At 36.8% G+C, this 18,000-nt stretch overlaps 2 protein-coding genes across 26 annotated transcripts in view; one reads left to right on the forward strand and one right to left on the reverse strand.

The window, feature by feature from the left end:
- PAM (peptidylglycine alpha-amidating monooxygenase) overlaps positions 1–18,000 on the forward strand; it is a 274,684-nt gene that overhangs the window by 251,572 nt on the left and 5,112 nt on the right. For all 13 annotated transcript variants that reach the window (XM_042990810.1, XM_042990811.1, XM_007074957.2 and 10 more), the window contains 6 exons: positions 1,323–1,395; positions 2,343–2,553; positions 3,008–3,208; positions 5,659–5,774; positions 10,805–10,904; positions 13,138–13,191. In XM_042990810.1, coding sequence (XP_042846744.1) covers positions 1,323–1,395; positions 2,343–2,553; positions 3,008–3,208; positions 5,659–5,774; positions 10,805–10,904; positions 13,138–13,191 — 755 coding nt within the window. The remainder of the gene's footprint in view (positions 1–1,322; positions 1,396–2,342; positions 2,554–3,007; positions 3,209–5,658; positions 5,775–10,804; positions 10,905–13,137; positions 13,192–18,000) is intronic.
- The window catches only part of GIN1 (gypsy retrotransposon integrase 1), a 78,866-nt gene that overhangs the window by 13,225 nt on the left and 47,641 nt on the right, over positions 1–18,000 (reverse strand). Inside the window, exon 15 of one of the 13 annotated variants that reach the window (XR_006219434.1) lies at positions 10,569–11,321. The exons of the other annotated variants lie outside the window; for them this stretch is intronic. The gene's annotated coding sequence lies outside the window, so the exon portion shown is untranslated. The remainder of the gene's footprint in view (positions 1–10,568; positions 11,322–18,000) is intronic. 13 annotated transcript variants of the gene reach the window in all.

An 18,000-nucleotide genomic window follows, 5' to 3' on the forward strand; every position in this document is an offset into this window, starting at 1 on the left:
AGCTTTTCTTAGCATGCATAGGTAATTTGGCCTTGAAAGCCGCTTATTATTTGCTCTTATTCCTAGATGACATTTGGCAACCAAAAAAAAAAGTTGGCTGATATTCGTGGTCATTGAAAGGAAGGGCACCTGCTTACAGTGTCCTCAACCATTTTAACCTGGCAGCTTGAGGAACTAGACCCTGCTCCGTCTGCTTAGGCACAGGAAAAGCCAGGGAGCCATCCATCCACCTGAGTGCAGCTGCTTATGGAGATGGTGATACTTTTTTATAGGATTCTAAGATGGTGGAGTCAGGGGCCAAATCCTAATACCAGCTTTATCACTTCGTGTATTTGAACCTGTCTCTTCTATGCTTTACTAATGAATCAGAAACATTCTTTTTCCAGAAGGGAATCAGAGAAAGGCAGAGCAACTGTTGCCGAATGAACCTGGGCAGCCATGGGGAGTCTGTATTGAAAGCAAATCATAACTCTCACATTCAGTCACCAAAACACAGATTTAGTTCAGTCAATTAGTCAAGGTCAGGGTGTTCCCATCTTGGCACATGAAAAAAGAATCTGTGGTGTCAACACCTTGGTTAAGGCTAGAAGCTGACAAACAGCCTGTGGATTGTTGGATGTCATGTGACCAAACCACATTAAGATATTGTCCAGGTGTTTGTTAATTCTAAGTTCCTTAAGCCTGTGAGCCTCTGTGTACATTACAGTTCTCCCACCCACATCATTCCAACTGATTTTGTTAAATAGATTAACCTTCTCTAATGATTATCCAGAACACTACTTCACTTTGCTTAGATGAACACAGCCCCTGTCTGCTGGAAGATGTTTTGTTGGGTTTTATTGTGTTTAGGAGACGCTCTTAAAGCTTTTGAGTCATAGAATTAATATTTTATATTAATACGGCATTCATTACATTACCTTGAAGTATACTGAAGCTATTCAAACTATATAAATCCATTTGTATTTTTCTACACAATTTGCTTTATGCACATTTCTAAAATGGTAATATTACCCTTGAACTCATTTTTAAATTGATGTGATTTGTGTTGTTTAATATACCATACTTTGTAATAAATATTTGTAATTGGTTGTAGGCTTCACTTATGGGTTTTTGAAAGATTAAATGCCATTTAAGATTTGTCACAAGGAGGTTTCTATGATAACAGGCATTTTCATTTAACTTATGTTGGTCTTTAGGAATGCAGGTACCCATTTATCAATTTATCAATTTATATTACCTTTACAGATTAATTAGCAAGAAATTCCTCTCATGTGGGCTTTGGGAGTAATTGTACAATTAAGACAATTATTTTTATTTTGCAGGTTTTATTTGCCCCATGGCTTGAGCATAGATAAAGACGGAAATTATTGGGTCACAGACGTTGCTCTGCATCAGGTAATCTTCCATTTGGCAGTTATTCAACTAGAAGTTCATGGAGTTATGCTTTTGATATGCTCTAGAGCTGTGTGGGTATTTTTCTGTCACCCAGGAAGTTGATAACAAGAAAATACAACTGCCAAAACTGAAATTTTTCTTTTTGAACTCAGTGCCAGGAAGAGCTAATATGTACGTAACCGAGTCACCCTTCTCTGCAGGGCTGGTGGGACACTTAAGGGCCTGATGTGAGGCTTCACCCTGACCACTGTATAGGCCATCCCACCCTCCTTCTTGGCTTTTCCACATTTGCTTTTCCTTCCTGCATCCCCAAGTCTTAGTTCTGTTTTGTCACTTGTTGTTTTAAACTACCTTAATCTATAAATCCTTCAAGGTCTTTAGTACATTCATGTTTATGTATAAAACATTTTTGTTGTTTTTAAAGGAAATTATATTTCTATCACAGAATAGCCTAAAGTCTTCCTCTCAGAAGATAAGCTCTACTAACCATTTTATGAATAAGTGGCAAAGAGGTATGAAAACTAGAAAAAAAAAAACACAACTAGAACTCAGAAGACATAACTGTAAGAGTCTTCAAACATCATCTCAGTAAACATTCATTGCTCATGTATTATTGGGAGAGCATTGTACTATTATTACATTAGCCAAGGAGAGACCCAAAAGGAAGTGTGAGGTGGGTGGAACAAGACATCCAAGTACTAGTCTCCCCTCACCACTAATTACCTGGATGACCTTGAGCAGATTACTTAATGTCTAAGGGCCTCCCTTATCAAATGAAGGAATCAGACCAAATGATCTTTAGAGTCCCATCCAGTTCTACAAAGTATCTTCCTCTAAATAAATCTCTGGGAGCTTACACTATAATTGCCTGTGAAAGTCTTCTAAGGCAGGAGTGTGCCACTAGTAACCATGCGAAGTGGGTAAGGCTTTTGTTCCTTGTTAAAAAGGTGTTCAAACTGGATCCAAACAGTAAAGGTGGTCCTCTGTTAATCCTGGGAAGGAGCATGCAACCAGGCAGTGACCAGAATCACTTTTGTCAACCCACTGATGTGGCTGTGGATCCAGACACTGGAACCATCTATGTCTCAGACGGTTACTGCAACAGTCGGATTGTGCAATTTTCACCAACTGGAACGTTCATCACACAGTGGGGAGAAGGTACTCAATAAGACTTGATCTCTAATTGTTATTCTTAGCCAGTAACAATTAGGAACTAGAGATTGGCCACCCCTCACATTCTCTAGGATTTAATTGTCCCCTCCAGTGGGAAAAGCACGGCCTTTGTTTGCACCCAGTTGCCAGCTTTCTCACACACACCACACACACACACACACACACGCGCGCGCACACACACACATACACACACGCACACACAGTCTTGTGAAAGGGAAAAAGAATGCCTCAACCTGAAAACTTTGTCCAAAAAGGGAGAAAATCTGTAATGTGTTTGTGGGTAAGAGATATTCTAGAACAAACTTAGTACCTCATTTTTCCCCTGGTTCCAAATATTTAATGGTTTACTATCATGAATTTGGAAAACTAGAAAACTTTAACATTAGAGGTTTGGGTGATTTTACAAATTGTATAGCCAAGATTTTTCTTTCTTCTATAGAATCTTCTGGGAGCAATCCTAAACCAGGCCAGTTCAGGGTTCCTCACAGCTTGGCTCTTGTGCCTCATTTGGGCCAATTATGTGTGGCAGACAGGGAAAATGGTCGAATCCAGTGTTTTAAAACTGACACCAAAGAATTTGTGCGAGAGATTAAGCATGCGTCATTTGGAAGAAACGTATTTGCAATTTCGTATATACCAGGTATTTCATCTTTATTTGTTATATTTTGTCATGCTGTCCTCTATCCTTACAAGTTACTTCTCTTATCTTAGTATACTCTTATTATAATTTTTTTCTCATTAAGGGATTGAAGATGCTTTATCAGATCTTACACTCTTTTAGTGTAAAGATGCCTTGTAAATCATTTTCAACTCAGGTGACCCTGTTCTTTATTCAGCAATAAGAAAGAACTCAAACTTAACTGTGTGTAATGGATTCAAAAATTGTTTCCAAACATTGATTTTCATTTTTCCTTAATGATGATCATTTGCTCTAGTTATTAAATGATTCATATTATGTCTTCACACATCATCAACAGATGGTGTGTGTCTGAAAAATCAGTATCCAAAATGCTTCTGCGCCACATTTTTTTTTTAAAAGCAGTGGCCAAGTTTTTTCCCTGAAGATAAATATGTAAATTAAGTGAGGCTTGTATTTAAATGTCAGGAGGAGTGACCAGTAAAATCCAGAATTTTGTTTCCTATTTTCAAAATAGATTTTCTTGATGTGAAGAAAATCAGAAAAATAATATAAACTTATGACATAAGATCCAGTTAATTCATATTACAAAATAACTTGCATAAGATTTCTTTAAATCATTAATACTGAACAACTGAAAATATATTTCTAAACTATATATAATTTTTATAATATATTTCATAAATATAGGTGTACCTATATTAAAGTAGTATTGACTATTTGTAGCCACCACTGTTATATTTACATTTCCTGTTTTATTAAAGTTGCATATTCCTGCTGTCTTCCCAAGCTGCCCCCAGTTTATTTAGGACATGGAATAAACGGATTCAAGTATGCAGATAAGGAGCAAATTTGGCTTCCACAAGGAATAAGTAATGAAGTGATAAAAGACTCATAAATTAATGTCAGTGAAAAAGAAATTCTCATGTTGGTTTTTAATTTTATATCTAAGGAATAAATTTGGCAAGTCCATTCACTTAAAAAGAGGGTGATCAAGTTCATAGTGAATAAAAAATCAAATATGAAGAGAAAAACATTAAGAGAGAAGATGAGAGAAAATCTGGTTAAAAACAATCTAAGCAAAGACAAAGTGTATTATATTTGGAATTCTCTCTACAATATTGCACAACAGTAGTTGATTGTCATAGTATTTATTTTTTTCTTAGTATGATACGCTGAAGAACCTTTTCCTGGAATCCTTAAAAAAAAGATGAAAGGATCTTCAACAGTCATTTAGTTTGATGTGTATTTTATTGTGTTTCACTTTTTTTTTTTTTTTTAATTTTTTTTTTTCAACGTTTTTTATTTATTTTTGGGACAGAGAGAGACAGAGCATGAACGGGGGAGGGGCAGAGAGAGAGGGAGACACAGAATCGGAAACAGGCTCCAGGCTCCGAGCCATCAGCCCAGAGCCTGACGCGGGGCTCGAACTCACGGACCGCGAGATTGTGACCTGGCTGAAGTCGGACGCTTAACCGACTGCGCCACCCAGGCGCCCCTTGTGTTTTACTTCTTTAAAACATAATATTCAATCATCTGAAGTGTTTAAGCCAAACATCACTGTTTCCATTATTTTTTATAAGTACTACTATATTAAGAAATACAATTTTGCTACAAAAAGTATTCATGAAGTTAATATTAAAAGGGTGGTTTAGGGGCACTTGGGAGGCTCATTTGGTTAAGTGTCTGACTCTTGATTTCGGCTCAGGTCATGATCTCATGGTTTGTGAGATTCAGCCGCGCGATAGGCTCTATGTTGAAAGCGTGAAGCATGCTTGATTGAGATTCTCTCACTCTCCCTCTCTCTTTGCTCCTCCCCCGTTCACACTCTCTTTCCCTCTCTCCCTCTCTCAAAATAAACATTTAAAAATAAATAAATAATGAAAAGATGGTCTGATTTTTTTAATTAGGAAAAAGTAGGTCTTTGATAATCTGAAGTATGCATCTCACATTTTCAAACTTCATTTGTTTAAAATCATATTATTCTGTTTCTGCTATAACATCACGTATTGCCTTTGTGTATTTTTCTCTGATTCTTCTGGTAAGGATAGCAGATATTATTTTTTAAAAGATCTAACATCCCACAATAATTTATGTAAAGGTTATCACTAGGATGTCTGTGATATGTCTCTCCATCTAGATCTATTCCTAAGCCTATGTATCTATATCTATATCACTATGTGTGTATTCCTGATTTTTACTGGCTTCCTAAATGGAGAGGCCTTGTAATTCCTGGTTTTCCTATTGCAAGGAGATTAGTCCCTTAACCTGTTTGCCCCTGTTGTTATTACTTAAGAAGATAAATTTGCTTAGTGTATTATTTTCTACTTTTGTTTTCAATTATAAGGACCAGGCTGACCCTATATTAATAGTCTGTGTAACGTACATGTATATATTTGAAGGCCAGTTTTCTCCATATTTTAAAGAGTGTTTAACTGGATGTGTTGTCACAGGTTTGCTCTTTGCGGTGAATGGGAAGCCTTACTTTGGGGACCAAGAACCTGTACAGGGATTTGTGTTGAACTTTTCCAGTGGGGAAATTATGGATGTCTTCAAGCCAGTGCGCAAGGTATTCACATATATTGCCTAGGTATCAGTTTTCATGGGAATAAACTAAAATAGGAATCTTGGCATTCGATTTGTACTTGAATAATTTTTAAAATCTTTAAGGAGATGTGATAACCAACCGTCTTAGCTAGGTTGATAGGGGTTTCCTGTTACTATGTTTTATTTAGAATAAATATCCTTGTCTGTTCTTAGATCAGTTTCTTCAGATACAAAGCAACACTGTATGCTTTCTAAGGTTCTTAGTAGACTTCACGCAGGATAGCAGGTTGAAATTCACTGTAGTTAGAACACCAAAAAAAAAAAAAATAATAATGTCTTTTCCTGGTTTCATCCAAGTAGAGAAGATACCACAGTATATCAAATTGTACTTTTGTAGTTCTCTTAGATCCAACAGAAATCTCGTTTGCTTTTTGTATGCTGTTACTACATTGAGCAACAAGACTTCAAAATAGCACTTCCTGGAGTTTAAGTCCTAAAGGCTTGGTTTAGATAAGAGACTAAAGGCTAGTTTTGACTTCACAAATGGCTTACCACTGTTTATTCTAATACTGCTTGTTTACAAACACACTGTCTGGTTCATCATGCCCACAGCTCTTTTGTCTCTTCAATGTACTTTCTCTTCAGTATGACTGCCTGAATGATCAGATTGTTCATATAAACTTCCTAGATGTACTTGTGGCAGCACATCAATTTTAGAAAATTCAGCCTGCTCACTATCGACAGTAGCCAAATTAAAGAAAGAGCCTAAATGCCCATCGACTGACAAATGGATAAAGAAGATGTAGTATATATATACATAACGGAATATTACTTGTCAATCAAAAAGAATGAAATCTTGCCATTTGCAACAACATGGATGGAACTAGAGTGTATTATGCTAAGAGAAATTAGAGAAAGATAAATATTATATGATTTTACTCATATGTGGAATTTAAGAAACAAAACAGATGAATATAGGGGAAGGGAAGGAAAAATAAGGTGAAAACAGAGGGAGACAAACCATAAGAGACTCTTAAATACAGAGAACAAACTGAGAGTTGCTGGAGGGGTGTTGGGTAGGGGGATGGGCTCAATGGGTGATGGGCATTAGACGGGGCACTTGTTGGGATGAGCAGTGGGTGTTAGATGTAAGTGATGGAACATTATTACACCATATGTTAACTAACCTGGATTTAAATTTTAAGTAAAAGAAAAAAAAAAAGAAAAAAAAATTCAGCCTGCCAAAATGCTGCTTTAATAAGAGTTATTTTTCAAAACATGCAAATATTTATTGGCTTTACTTGGATCAAAATGCAGTTGCCATAAAGCACTGGACAAACTATATCCATACTCATAATTCTTACAGTATTCTTTAAAATACCAAATTTGCTAGATTAAAAAAAAAAACAAACTTTAAAGTGTCTCAATATTTGAGAAATATGTCTGTGAGACTACTGACAGCTAGTCTGGGATTTATTTATCCTAGAGATATTTATTAACTCCCTACTCTGTCATACACCATGTTAGATAACTAAGGATATGGTGGTGAACAGAACAGGACATAGCCTACATAGCCTCTCCCTCAAATGGAGTTTTAGCTAAAGTTACAGGATCTGAGCTGAACCAAACTGAATCTGAACTAAAGATTGTAGTACAAATTCCTTATTTTTCCTAAGTTTCTATTGATATGCAACAAGAAGGACTTTTCACCGTATTTTACCTGAAAAGCTATACAGAATCAAATATCCAATCATAGTACCCTTCAGAAAGAAATTCATTACATTGATAATATCTATTTTACTTCAGTAGTGTTGCAGATCCTTACTGATTATCTGATATTCATTGTTTTGCCCCTTTGAGTTAACTTCCTCATATCTATTGATAAAGTAAGAGACTTAACTTTCTTTCAGGTCTTCACTTTGTATTAGTACAGTGTTTGCCTTGATTGTTCTTTTAATGCTAATATAATAATTGTTGTTTTAATGCTAATATAATATACTGTGTCAACCAGGACATTAACTTTTAATTCATATATGCATCTAGAAAGCAAAACTATGGGCTAAGCAAGAAGCTAAATTCTACATGAGCCTTATTCTCATAAAAATATGAACAGCCATGAATGAAAATCTTAGAAAGCATTATGCCTAAACATTAGCGTTCATCAGACATTCAACAATGAATAAGTCACAAGATGTAAGTCGTAAGTCAGTATAGCAAACTTAAATAGAGAGTCTAACTCCAAGGTGAAATTTGCTTTTCCTTTCAATAAACAGGACTTACAACAAAATGTAGAAATTTGTTCTGTGTTGACTCTGTAAACTAACATCAGTTGATGAATCTCTCAGAATTCCCATTTAATCACATTATCATCACAAAGATTAAATTTGGGTGAAGGAAACCATATGGTACTCTGATTCCTAAGTATGAAGAGATTCTTCTTTCAAATCAAAAGTCAGGTTTTGCATAATGTGTACCTGTTTGTGCCTGTCCACCACATATTTCCCCATGTACTTCAGTTCTCTCTTCTGTTACATTCTTTAGAAAAGTTTATGCCTGAATGTATGAGCTTCATTTTATGTCTATGCAGGGAGGCTCAGACCGTAGGACAGTAAAGATCAGGGCAAAAGATACACAGTTACCTTCTACTTTCTTACCCCCATTATCACAAGAAAGCCTACAGTCCCTAACATCTGGTTGCACACACATTCTTCAGGCTGGAATGGAATGGATCCCTGCCACTCCAAGCGAAAAGAAAAGAAAAAAAAACCAAAAACAGAAAACAAAAACCAGCCTATATTTATGTTGTTTCTCTAACCTTAACAATGGAGATTAAAATTACAGGATTTGATAGGATTTGAACTCAAAATTTCACACAAGTGAAATTCCTTATCCAAAGCTACAGAGTAAGTAGCACACCTGGATCATAAACACAAGTCTTTAGACCCTAAAATGTGTTTTAACCTTTTAATTCCCGGAGGTACACATCCATATACCAATGGATTATATTAAACTACAACATAACTCGGTGCAACTTCTTAGAGAGCTATTTTACTTCATATTAAGTAATTTTAAACATTATTTTATGTTGAAGAAAACATAACTGTACAGAGAACACAAATCCCTTATGCAGTTTTAAGACAGAATATAAGATTTTGAGAGCAGGTTGATTGCCCTGGGCTCTGTCATCAGATGCCCCAGGAGGATGCTGTCATTCTTTCTTGTCAGTGTTACTTTGCTAGGGAGGGGTACCTCAAGAGAAGAGAGGAGAAACCTCAGAAAAGTTTACAAAGCCTAGACTGGAAGGTCTTTAAATCCATTCAACTCTGGAATCCTAAAGCTTACAACATGATTTTCTGTTTCAGATAACACAAAACAGAATAGTTCATTAAAGAAATTACAGTTGAGTGCTTCTGATTGCAGTAGGAATAGAGGTCCCGAAGTCCTATCCACTATTTCTCCCCCCTCAACCCCTCCAATGGCCGCAGAGTATCTCCAGCAGAACCCCTGGTTCCCTGGATCAGCTTGAGAACCAGAGAGAAGTTTATTGTTATTGTAGCATGGAATTGATGACATATTGTGATTTATTTAAACCAAAGTCCTTAGCTAATGACGAGTTCACACATTTCCCCCTCACCTATTTATATTATTTTTCCTATCAGAAAATACGCAGCACTTTACAACCATATGCTTTGCAAAGCAGTTTCTAAGAACATATTTTGGTACAGAAGAGGAACTGCCTAGAATTTACAAGTCTGTTGCCACGTATTAGCTGAACCCAAAATAAAGATGAACATTTAATCACTGGCTTGTGAGATTTCAACAAGGCAACATTTTGATTTCTGGCTTTCTGTTCCTCTCATGTGCATTTGTCACAGCTCATTTGATAGTATGAGGGAATGAGCCTCCTTGGCATGGCTGTCTCATGTTTCTTTTCAGTGTGACAAATTGTTGCTGATTCGCAAAGTACAATAGTATCTCCACAGCATGTATTCTGCCCGCCTAAAGTGAGCTAGGAACAGTGGTTTGCCTCATCGGTGCCCTTTGTACTCAGCAAACTGAAGTGGGCAGATCCTGTCTGATAAGACCACAGGCAGGATAATGCTCCTGTTCACACGCACTGGTCATATTTCCGAGAACTGTATACTCAGGCCTACTGACCTCAAAGGTGAAAAAAATCATCCATGTCCTACCAGCTGGTGGACACGTGGCACCTCCGAAAGCTTCAGTAGCCAGACAGAGATGGCAGCAGCACAACATTTTAAGGCTGCTTTTCCAGGAACTAGTTTAGTGACCTTAGGAAAGTCACAGAAAGTGCTCCCCTGTCTCATGTCCTCATGACTGAGATGGCAATGATTTGAAATGGAACTATGTCATGAAGAAAAACATTAAACCACTGAATATTGAAATAGGTAAAAAAAACAAAAAACAGGAAGTACTTGCAGGAAACACTCTATTTGTTTCCTTTTGCTGACTGAAAATACTACAAATACTGGGCTTCAGAGTAAGCAAACCCCACATTTGCTGCATATCACTTTGGATGCATTCAGACTGAATGCCCTGAAACTTTGAAATGACTCCTCTTATCAGTAACGTATAAACAGCTTGTCAGGTAGCATATGGTAGGTAGCTTGATGGGAGCAATAACAAAAATTAATACTCAGTCTTTTTTTACTTGTGTAAATTAAAACAGGCAAATGTGATAGTGATTAAAAGAAGAAAGAAACATGGAGGCAAAAATACATATAACTAAATAGGTGGCTAATGTAACAGCAAGTAAACAAAACTGTAAAAAATTAATCTTCCTATAAATGCTCACTTTTAAAAGATTTGAAAGTCAGTGGTGAGGGTCCCTTGGCATTTCCCGAGGTGGCAGAGTCGGTGCCTGGTGAATGAGTGAATGCTTCTTCTTGGCCTAGAGTTGCTTTGACAGAATTATAGGTTGTTTGGTTTGATTCATAGGCTTCTTGCTTTGTTGTGTGCTTTGCTTTGTTTTTCTGCCTTTTCATGAAGAATTCAAGTGTAGGCTCACCACCCTCATTTTTATTCTGGCAGCACTTTGACATGCCTCACGATATTGCTGCGTCAGAAGATGGGACTGTGTATGTTGGAGACGCTCACACCAACACTGTGTGGAAGTTCACCCTGACTGAAAGTATGATTTTTAGAGTATTATTGTCCACACTTTTCCTCAGTTGCATCGCTTAAGAGCATGTGAAAAAAATATTTGCATTCCCTTCTCTTTTTATTGATAGGAGAAGGAAATCAAAGCATAATTGGCAGCTGTTAAACGACCTGTTTGGTTTCATTTCAGGGATTAAGCTGATTTTTAAAAAGTAAAGAGAAACACTTTTTTTTTTTTTTTTTTCCTGGCAGTTATCCCCTTGTTTCCACAGATACTCCACAGGAAATTCTTGATGCCTGGAGTAATGTCTGTTACATTGAAAGCCAATGTTAATTCCAAGTTAGTTCCAGAGGGAGATGATGGCTTTGGCAAAGCAGAGGAGCTACTGGCTTCCACCCTGGTGTCACTTCCCATGTGGCTCTTCAGCTCTCGGTAGCTGCCGAGCACCTAGGAGCACCAGCACATCTGTGTCAGACACATAGTATCCCAAGCAGGAAGCACTGCATTTTCTCCTTTAGACTTCAGCTTGTTCAGAATACTGAACTGTTGTTTCACATAACTCAAAATTATGTCTGGGGACAGAAGAGTTTCCCCATTAGGATCAAGCCAGCTACTTTTGGGGATTTTGTAATGGCAATTTGGACATTATTTCTAATTCTTGAAAAGTATACTAACCTAGCCTCTGACATCATACTAAAAACAAGTTTCTCAATTAAACAGGGTCCAGGGCACCTGGGTGGCTCAGTCGATTGAGTGTCTGACTTTTGATTTCAGGTCAGTCATAATCCCTGGGTCATAGGATCGAGCACCACGTCAGGCTCCATGCTGAGAGTGGAGCCTGCTTAAGATTCTCTCTCTCTCCCTCTGTCCCTCTCCCCCACTCACACTCTCTCTCTCTCTCTCTCAAAAAAAAAAAAAAAAAAAAAAAGGTTAGAAACAATAGGAGAAGATAGGGTTAAGGAAAAGAATTAAAGAATGGAAGACAGTAAAGCTGAGGTATCAGGAACTGCAACAAGCAATTTTAGATAGATAATAAGGTCATTTGGAATTAATGAAGATAAATACTAATTATAACAAGGAAAAGTGAAAATTACAACAAAGAAAAGAAGTAAGTTATAAGAAAGAGAAGTAATATCAAGAGTCCAAAAACTTTAATCGTTGAGCATACAGATCTTGGAACCCAAGTAAATTTGATAACTGCTATCTTCAGAATTGTCCTTTGAGTAGCTTTTGCTGTTTTGTAATAAGGACCCAGTTAGAGTTGAGGGCACAGAGATGTCTGTGGACTGTTCTATTCCAGCAGTAGCCTTACATTCCCCTTGTAAGTGTAGCTTTCCCACCATCTGCCTCCTCAAAGAGGAACCAGAACGTGTGGCAGACAGGAAAGTAAATAGATGGATAATTCCCAAATCCAAGACTAAATCCAGGCTTTTCCAAATTAAAAAAAAAAAAAAAAAATGAATAGCTTTCAAGATAGAAAAGACCTCAGAAATCTAGACAGTATCTTCATTTTGCAGACAGGAATATGATACTTGAACTCATTAAGATTCTGGTCTGAGGGTCTTTATACCATCCTAGTGGTCAGTACTCAACAGAGATGCATATCCAAGTCACGGTGGGGAGGGCTTTCAAAACACGTGGCCAGATCCTACTCAAGATCTATAGAAAGAAGAGGGTGACAATATGTGTATTTTGGAAAGTCTTCCCAAGTGGTTTTGACAATCCCTTGGTTGAGAAGCGCTGCAATAAACATTCAGCTTTGAAAGAGAAAAACGCTCTCTGGAGTCCAGAATGCAACTGAATAATAAATCTCGAAAACAGTACCTTTGGAACAGTAAGACTGCCATCGGAGGCTAAACAAATGTCCCCTGTCTTTGCATTCTACTATTTAACTAGTGAAATCTACTTATGTAGCTAGAATACTGGTAATCAAACATGGCAGAGTTAGTCATCAGTCCATGTCCATATAAAAACAGAACCACTTGATATTTCAAAAATACATTCATTATGAACTCCACAAGGAAAATCTCATTTTGAATATGAAGAGCTTAGAAATGTTTCAGCTTTCCCTAGGAGACTGTATCCAGGATTCATGGGCCTGGCACCAAATTAGTGGTTTGTCTTAAAACTCTTCTGTAATATGATATTGCATTTGATGAAGTGAGAAAATATTTGCTATTAAGGAAAATTAATGTCAGAATTAAGTTTTCAAATCTTTTTTGGAGATTTTGATTTTCTTTTTCCTTTGCTGTGCTATTTACAGAAATGGAACATCGATCAGTAAAAAAGGCTGGCATTGAGGTCCAGGAAATCAAAGGTTGGTCAGATTCCTCTTATGACTGTGAAACCCAAGACTATTTGTGCTGAATTATTTTATGGCTCTTGATTGCACATTAAAAAATATCAGACTAAAAATATAATCCGGTAAATCATCCATAACTTCTACTATGTACTGAGCCTTTAAACCTGCATGTTGCTACTGTTTTCTCTCTTAAATGGACTGGTAATAATGAGCTCAAATTCACTGATTTCAAGTGATAGAAAGTGATTCTGAACAAGCGGGCCAAAGACATTCAAAGAGGAAAAAAAGTAAGCCAGCCACTTTTAGAAGTACATTAACCTCAGACAAGCAGAAAAATACCATCCAGTATACTGGAAAAGGCCTTCCATAATGGGCTGTAGTCTAAATGAGTGAAAAACATATCTTTGGTGAGTTACTGTTATAGGGGCCTGACAAGATGAGCTGTTCCCTAAGCTCCAATCTTAGCACCAATCGCCCCAAAATTTACTGAGGGCCATCTATGTATAAGGGGCTATAATTGGTTTAAGGGAAGTGTAACTGTGCCTGACTTCAAAAGACTTATAACCTATAAGGGGAGAGAGGGGGAGAGAGAGAGAGAGAGAGAGAGAGAGAGAGAGAGAGAGAGTGTGTGTGTGTGTGTGTGTGTGTGCACGCGCACGCATATGCATATACACAAATAAGTATAGCTTTGGTACATACTATCAGGAATGGGAAATGGAATTTAGCTACTGTTAAGCAACCACTGGTTTAATTCGAAATCCTAGTCAAATTATTCTCTTCCTTTTCTAGGATCAGTTTATATTTGTACACGTTATACTATCTGCAGGGTTTTGACATGGTCATGTAAAATTAAGAACTCAATATAGGGTGCTCCTAATGTTTAAGAAGCAAAGTGATTCCATTATTAGTTGCTTTACAAATGATTCACCTAGATATTCAGACTTAACCCTAGGCTTACTTGTTTTCCTTTCTCATGAAAGCAGATGGAAAAAGATACAAAGAAGCAAGAACCAAGAGGGAGCTTAGGGATTTTATATAGGCAGATAAGAGAATATAGCCAACTCAAGGTTGAAAGGGGTAAGATAATATTATAAAATAAATAAATAGCAAATGTTTGGCATTTATAGAGATTCAACACAGGTGACTCTACTGGGTGGCATTGATACCACACTCATATTGAAGAGTTCCTGATCCTTTATTTTTCTATGATTGTTACATACAGAATTATTGGTGAGTTGTTTTCCCTGGAATAAATATATTATTATTAATAATAGCTATCATTCATGGAGCACAAACAATGAGCTATACAAAAATTACTAAATTAATTCCTTACACCAGCCATGTGATAATTTGGTATTATCCCCATTTTACACATGAGGAAATCAAAGATCAGAATTACTACTAAGTGATAGAGCCGGGGTTAAACCACAGTTTATTTGCCACTGAAGTCTGTGCTGGTAACCACTATTCCTGTACTACTGAGGAGAAATGAATACCACCAATTCATTTACCATAAATTCTTCCAAGAGCTATAGGTTGGGGATGGTTGTATTTACTCTGAAATCTCTGGGATTTCACAGTGGCCTCAAGCCACTTCTGTTTAAATAAGTTCCACCAAAAATAAAATAAAATAAAATAAAAATCGTAGATTATAGTGTTTGGATTGTTGAGAACAGCCCATCCACACTGATCTCTTCTTGCCTGGCCAATGAAGGACGAACAGTGAGCGCTCTCCCCACACCATGTCCTCTTTCCTCAGTGCACACCACTGACTGAATTCAGAAAACCTCCCAGCCTTGTGGCGGAACACAGGAGTTCAAATAGTAAATGCCATTGAGCTATCTTGTCATGACATTCACATTTTAATAGGAATACCTAAACTCAAATACCCAAACTCAAATGAAGTTGTTCTAGTCCTCTGTTGGATTCATATGACTCTCATTAAACCTTTCTTTTTTTAAGATTATTTCCTTATTACACAAAGGAGTATAAAGCATGCTGAATCTCCAAAAGTTTGTCTTTTATCAAAATCTGAAAACTTAATTTAAACCATCCCTTACAAAAGAGAGGGAGAAACATCATTCCAGATTTAGCTGCTGTATAAATTTCCAAATTTGAGTAACCTCTGATGACCTTCATCCCCACTGTGAATGGTCATATAACTGATGAGTAATAACAGGGTTTCAGAACCAGTGTTGTGTTCACAGGGAGTTGCACAGTAAGAGAATGTGTGATGACAAGAAACTTAGGAAAAGCATTTTCAAATAAAGTTGCTAGGGATGAAAGATGTCAAAATCGTAGCCTTTACCCCTAGCTCCCAAAATAAAAGATGATGATAGTGAATCAGTCTCAGTAACATAAAAAGAAACTCTCTAGGGCAGCTAGCGTCTTAGGCCTTATGGAGAACAACATATTATAGGGGAAACACACTGCATTAAAAAAATAGTAATAAAAAGAAAGGAAAGAGTAATCTCATTGGTGCTATCTGCACTTTTCCTGTTACTTGCTAGTATGCCATCTAAAACCTTCAGTCGTCAGTTGTGTCTGTAATAAACTGGGTAATAATTGCTGTATTGCTGTATTAAGAATGTCTCTCCTTTACTGTCCGAGTTATTCCAATTCCAAGAGGTCTCTGGGCTTCTCCCCTCTCTCAAGGGGAAAGAAACATGTTCATCTTGAGTGTGTGAGCTCACACAAGAATGCACCTAGGCTCCCTTTCTAAACTCAGGGCTTTAAAGAAGGGAAAAAACTTCCTGTATGTCAGCTTTTCAAAATTATACTTATTTCCAAGTATGTATAGGGATGCCAGAAGAGCTTGTTTGAAGACATTTTTGTTTAAAATGCAGTACATCTGGCATCATACATGATAGAAAAATGTCACATGAGGCAGCCCCTCTCTTCCAGAAGCCCCAGGTTCTGGATAATATTGGAGCTTCTTCACTGCTCCTTCATCAGGGATGCTCCAAATTAAAGAATTTAATTTTCAGTTAAAGAATTTAGGATAAAGAATAAAAGTGGCAGAATTTGAATTGTTACTGTTTTGAAATTCCTTAATTCCTTAAATCATAACTATTTTTTAGACTTTTTATTCCACTTATAAAAGTTCCTGAGAAAGAACAATATTGTTGTTTTGTTTTGTTTTGTTTTTTTACTGGGAAATCTAAATTTATCCTCTTTCTTTAAGATATAGAGTATTTTTTAAAATCTAAACATACTTCAGCAGGTTCAAAAGTTAGAATGTTGGTGTATTTTTAGTAGATGCACTCAGATTACCAAAGGGAATGTGGACATCAAGAATTTCTCAAGTGTAGTGTGTATACCTTAGTGAGGTTATTACCTCATTCTCAGCATACTCTCTGTGAATGCTAAACTGATTCTGTTAGTCTGTCACCTACTTCACAGTTCTTGTTTCCTTTTACTGGAGCTCACTCCTAGCTCTGCCTTTATAAAAAGGGAACTGAAAATGAGCTGGTACAGCCATTGTCTCTGGTGCCAGTAAACCCACTAAATGACAGAAAATGCTATGTAATTATTCTGGTTATAGTCACCTTCAAATAGAAACAAATCCTTCTTTCAAGGCAACAAATTTTTGACTACCAATCTGTATCTTTGGTCTGTTTTTTTAATCTTGTCTTCTATTTATTGTTATTTTCCTGCTTAAATATAGAAGGAATTTAAGTAAAACAGAACAATTTGCCTATCTCTCCTATAGTAATGAAGAAAAAGATGTAACAATTAGTGATCAGGAAGAGTAAGAATCACACTTATATTCCTCTTGGAAACTGAGATCCAGACAGGTTAAATTGGAGCCATCTAGGTCTACGAACCAATCCCTTTCCTTCTCTCCTGCTGAAGTTTCAAAGAGCCACTCCAGTGGACAAAAAATTGAAATAATGGTTTCCCCTTAACCATAGTACAGAGAAGGAAATGAAGACTATGGGGCCATCTGTAAAATGGTGATACTAACAATGCCTACACATAGGCTTGGTGTAATGATTAAATGAGAACATTGCCTGAAACAGTCTAAGTGCTCAGTAGGTTTCATTGAGATCATGAAGGAGGCTGGCTCAGAACATTGAAGCAAATAGCTGCAAAAAACTTATAAGCAAAAAGCTTATAGTGTCTTAAGTAATTTGAGAAATCCTTCCTTGGAGAATTGTCCAGCAAGCTACTAAGAATGTGAACACATATTAAACATTAACCAAAGATTTTCCTGATTGTGTTGAACCAGCTATTCCTGCCATTTTGTCAAAATTTCCATGAGGCCATATGATACACTCTACATCACACCAAGAAACTGAAGTTCCAGAAATCTTGTGAGCATTTTGGCAAAGATGATAGTAACTTCTAGACTTTGCACACTATGGTTTTTGTACAAGCACACATATGTGCTTCTGGAGGGCAAGAATGTTGGAAGGCTCAACCTTCAAGTCAGTAGTTGTTAAGATACCTGAAGCAGTTTATATGGTTCAGTTGAATCATTTCCCAAACAGTACTTTAGGCCTGTTATCTACCCAGTACCAGTCAATACCAGAGAATTGTTCTATTTTCATCATACACAGAATCATATATACAGTGCTTCTGTGTATACTTACGGCTTGCTAGGAACTGTATAAAAGAACCTGAAAAGGACACAGTTCTTTTTCCAGTTTGAAATCCTAGAATTAATGTGTGTCACTGTGCATGTGATGTGCCAGTAACTCATTGAACATTAACAAGATTCATAAACTAAAGATACAAGGAAACATGCTTATTAAACACCATCTCTATGATAAACATTCACACTCAACAATTTTATAAAGGAGGTGTTTTGTTTGTTTGTTT

Source organism: Panthera tigris, chromosome A1 (assembly GCF_018350195.1).
Source record: "Panthera tigris isolate Pti1 chromosome A1, P.tigris_Pti1_mat1.1, whole genome shotgun sequence".
In the NCBI taxonomy this organism is placed as follows: Eukaryota; Metazoa; Chordata; class Mammalia; order Carnivora; family Felidae; genus Panthera; species Panthera tigris.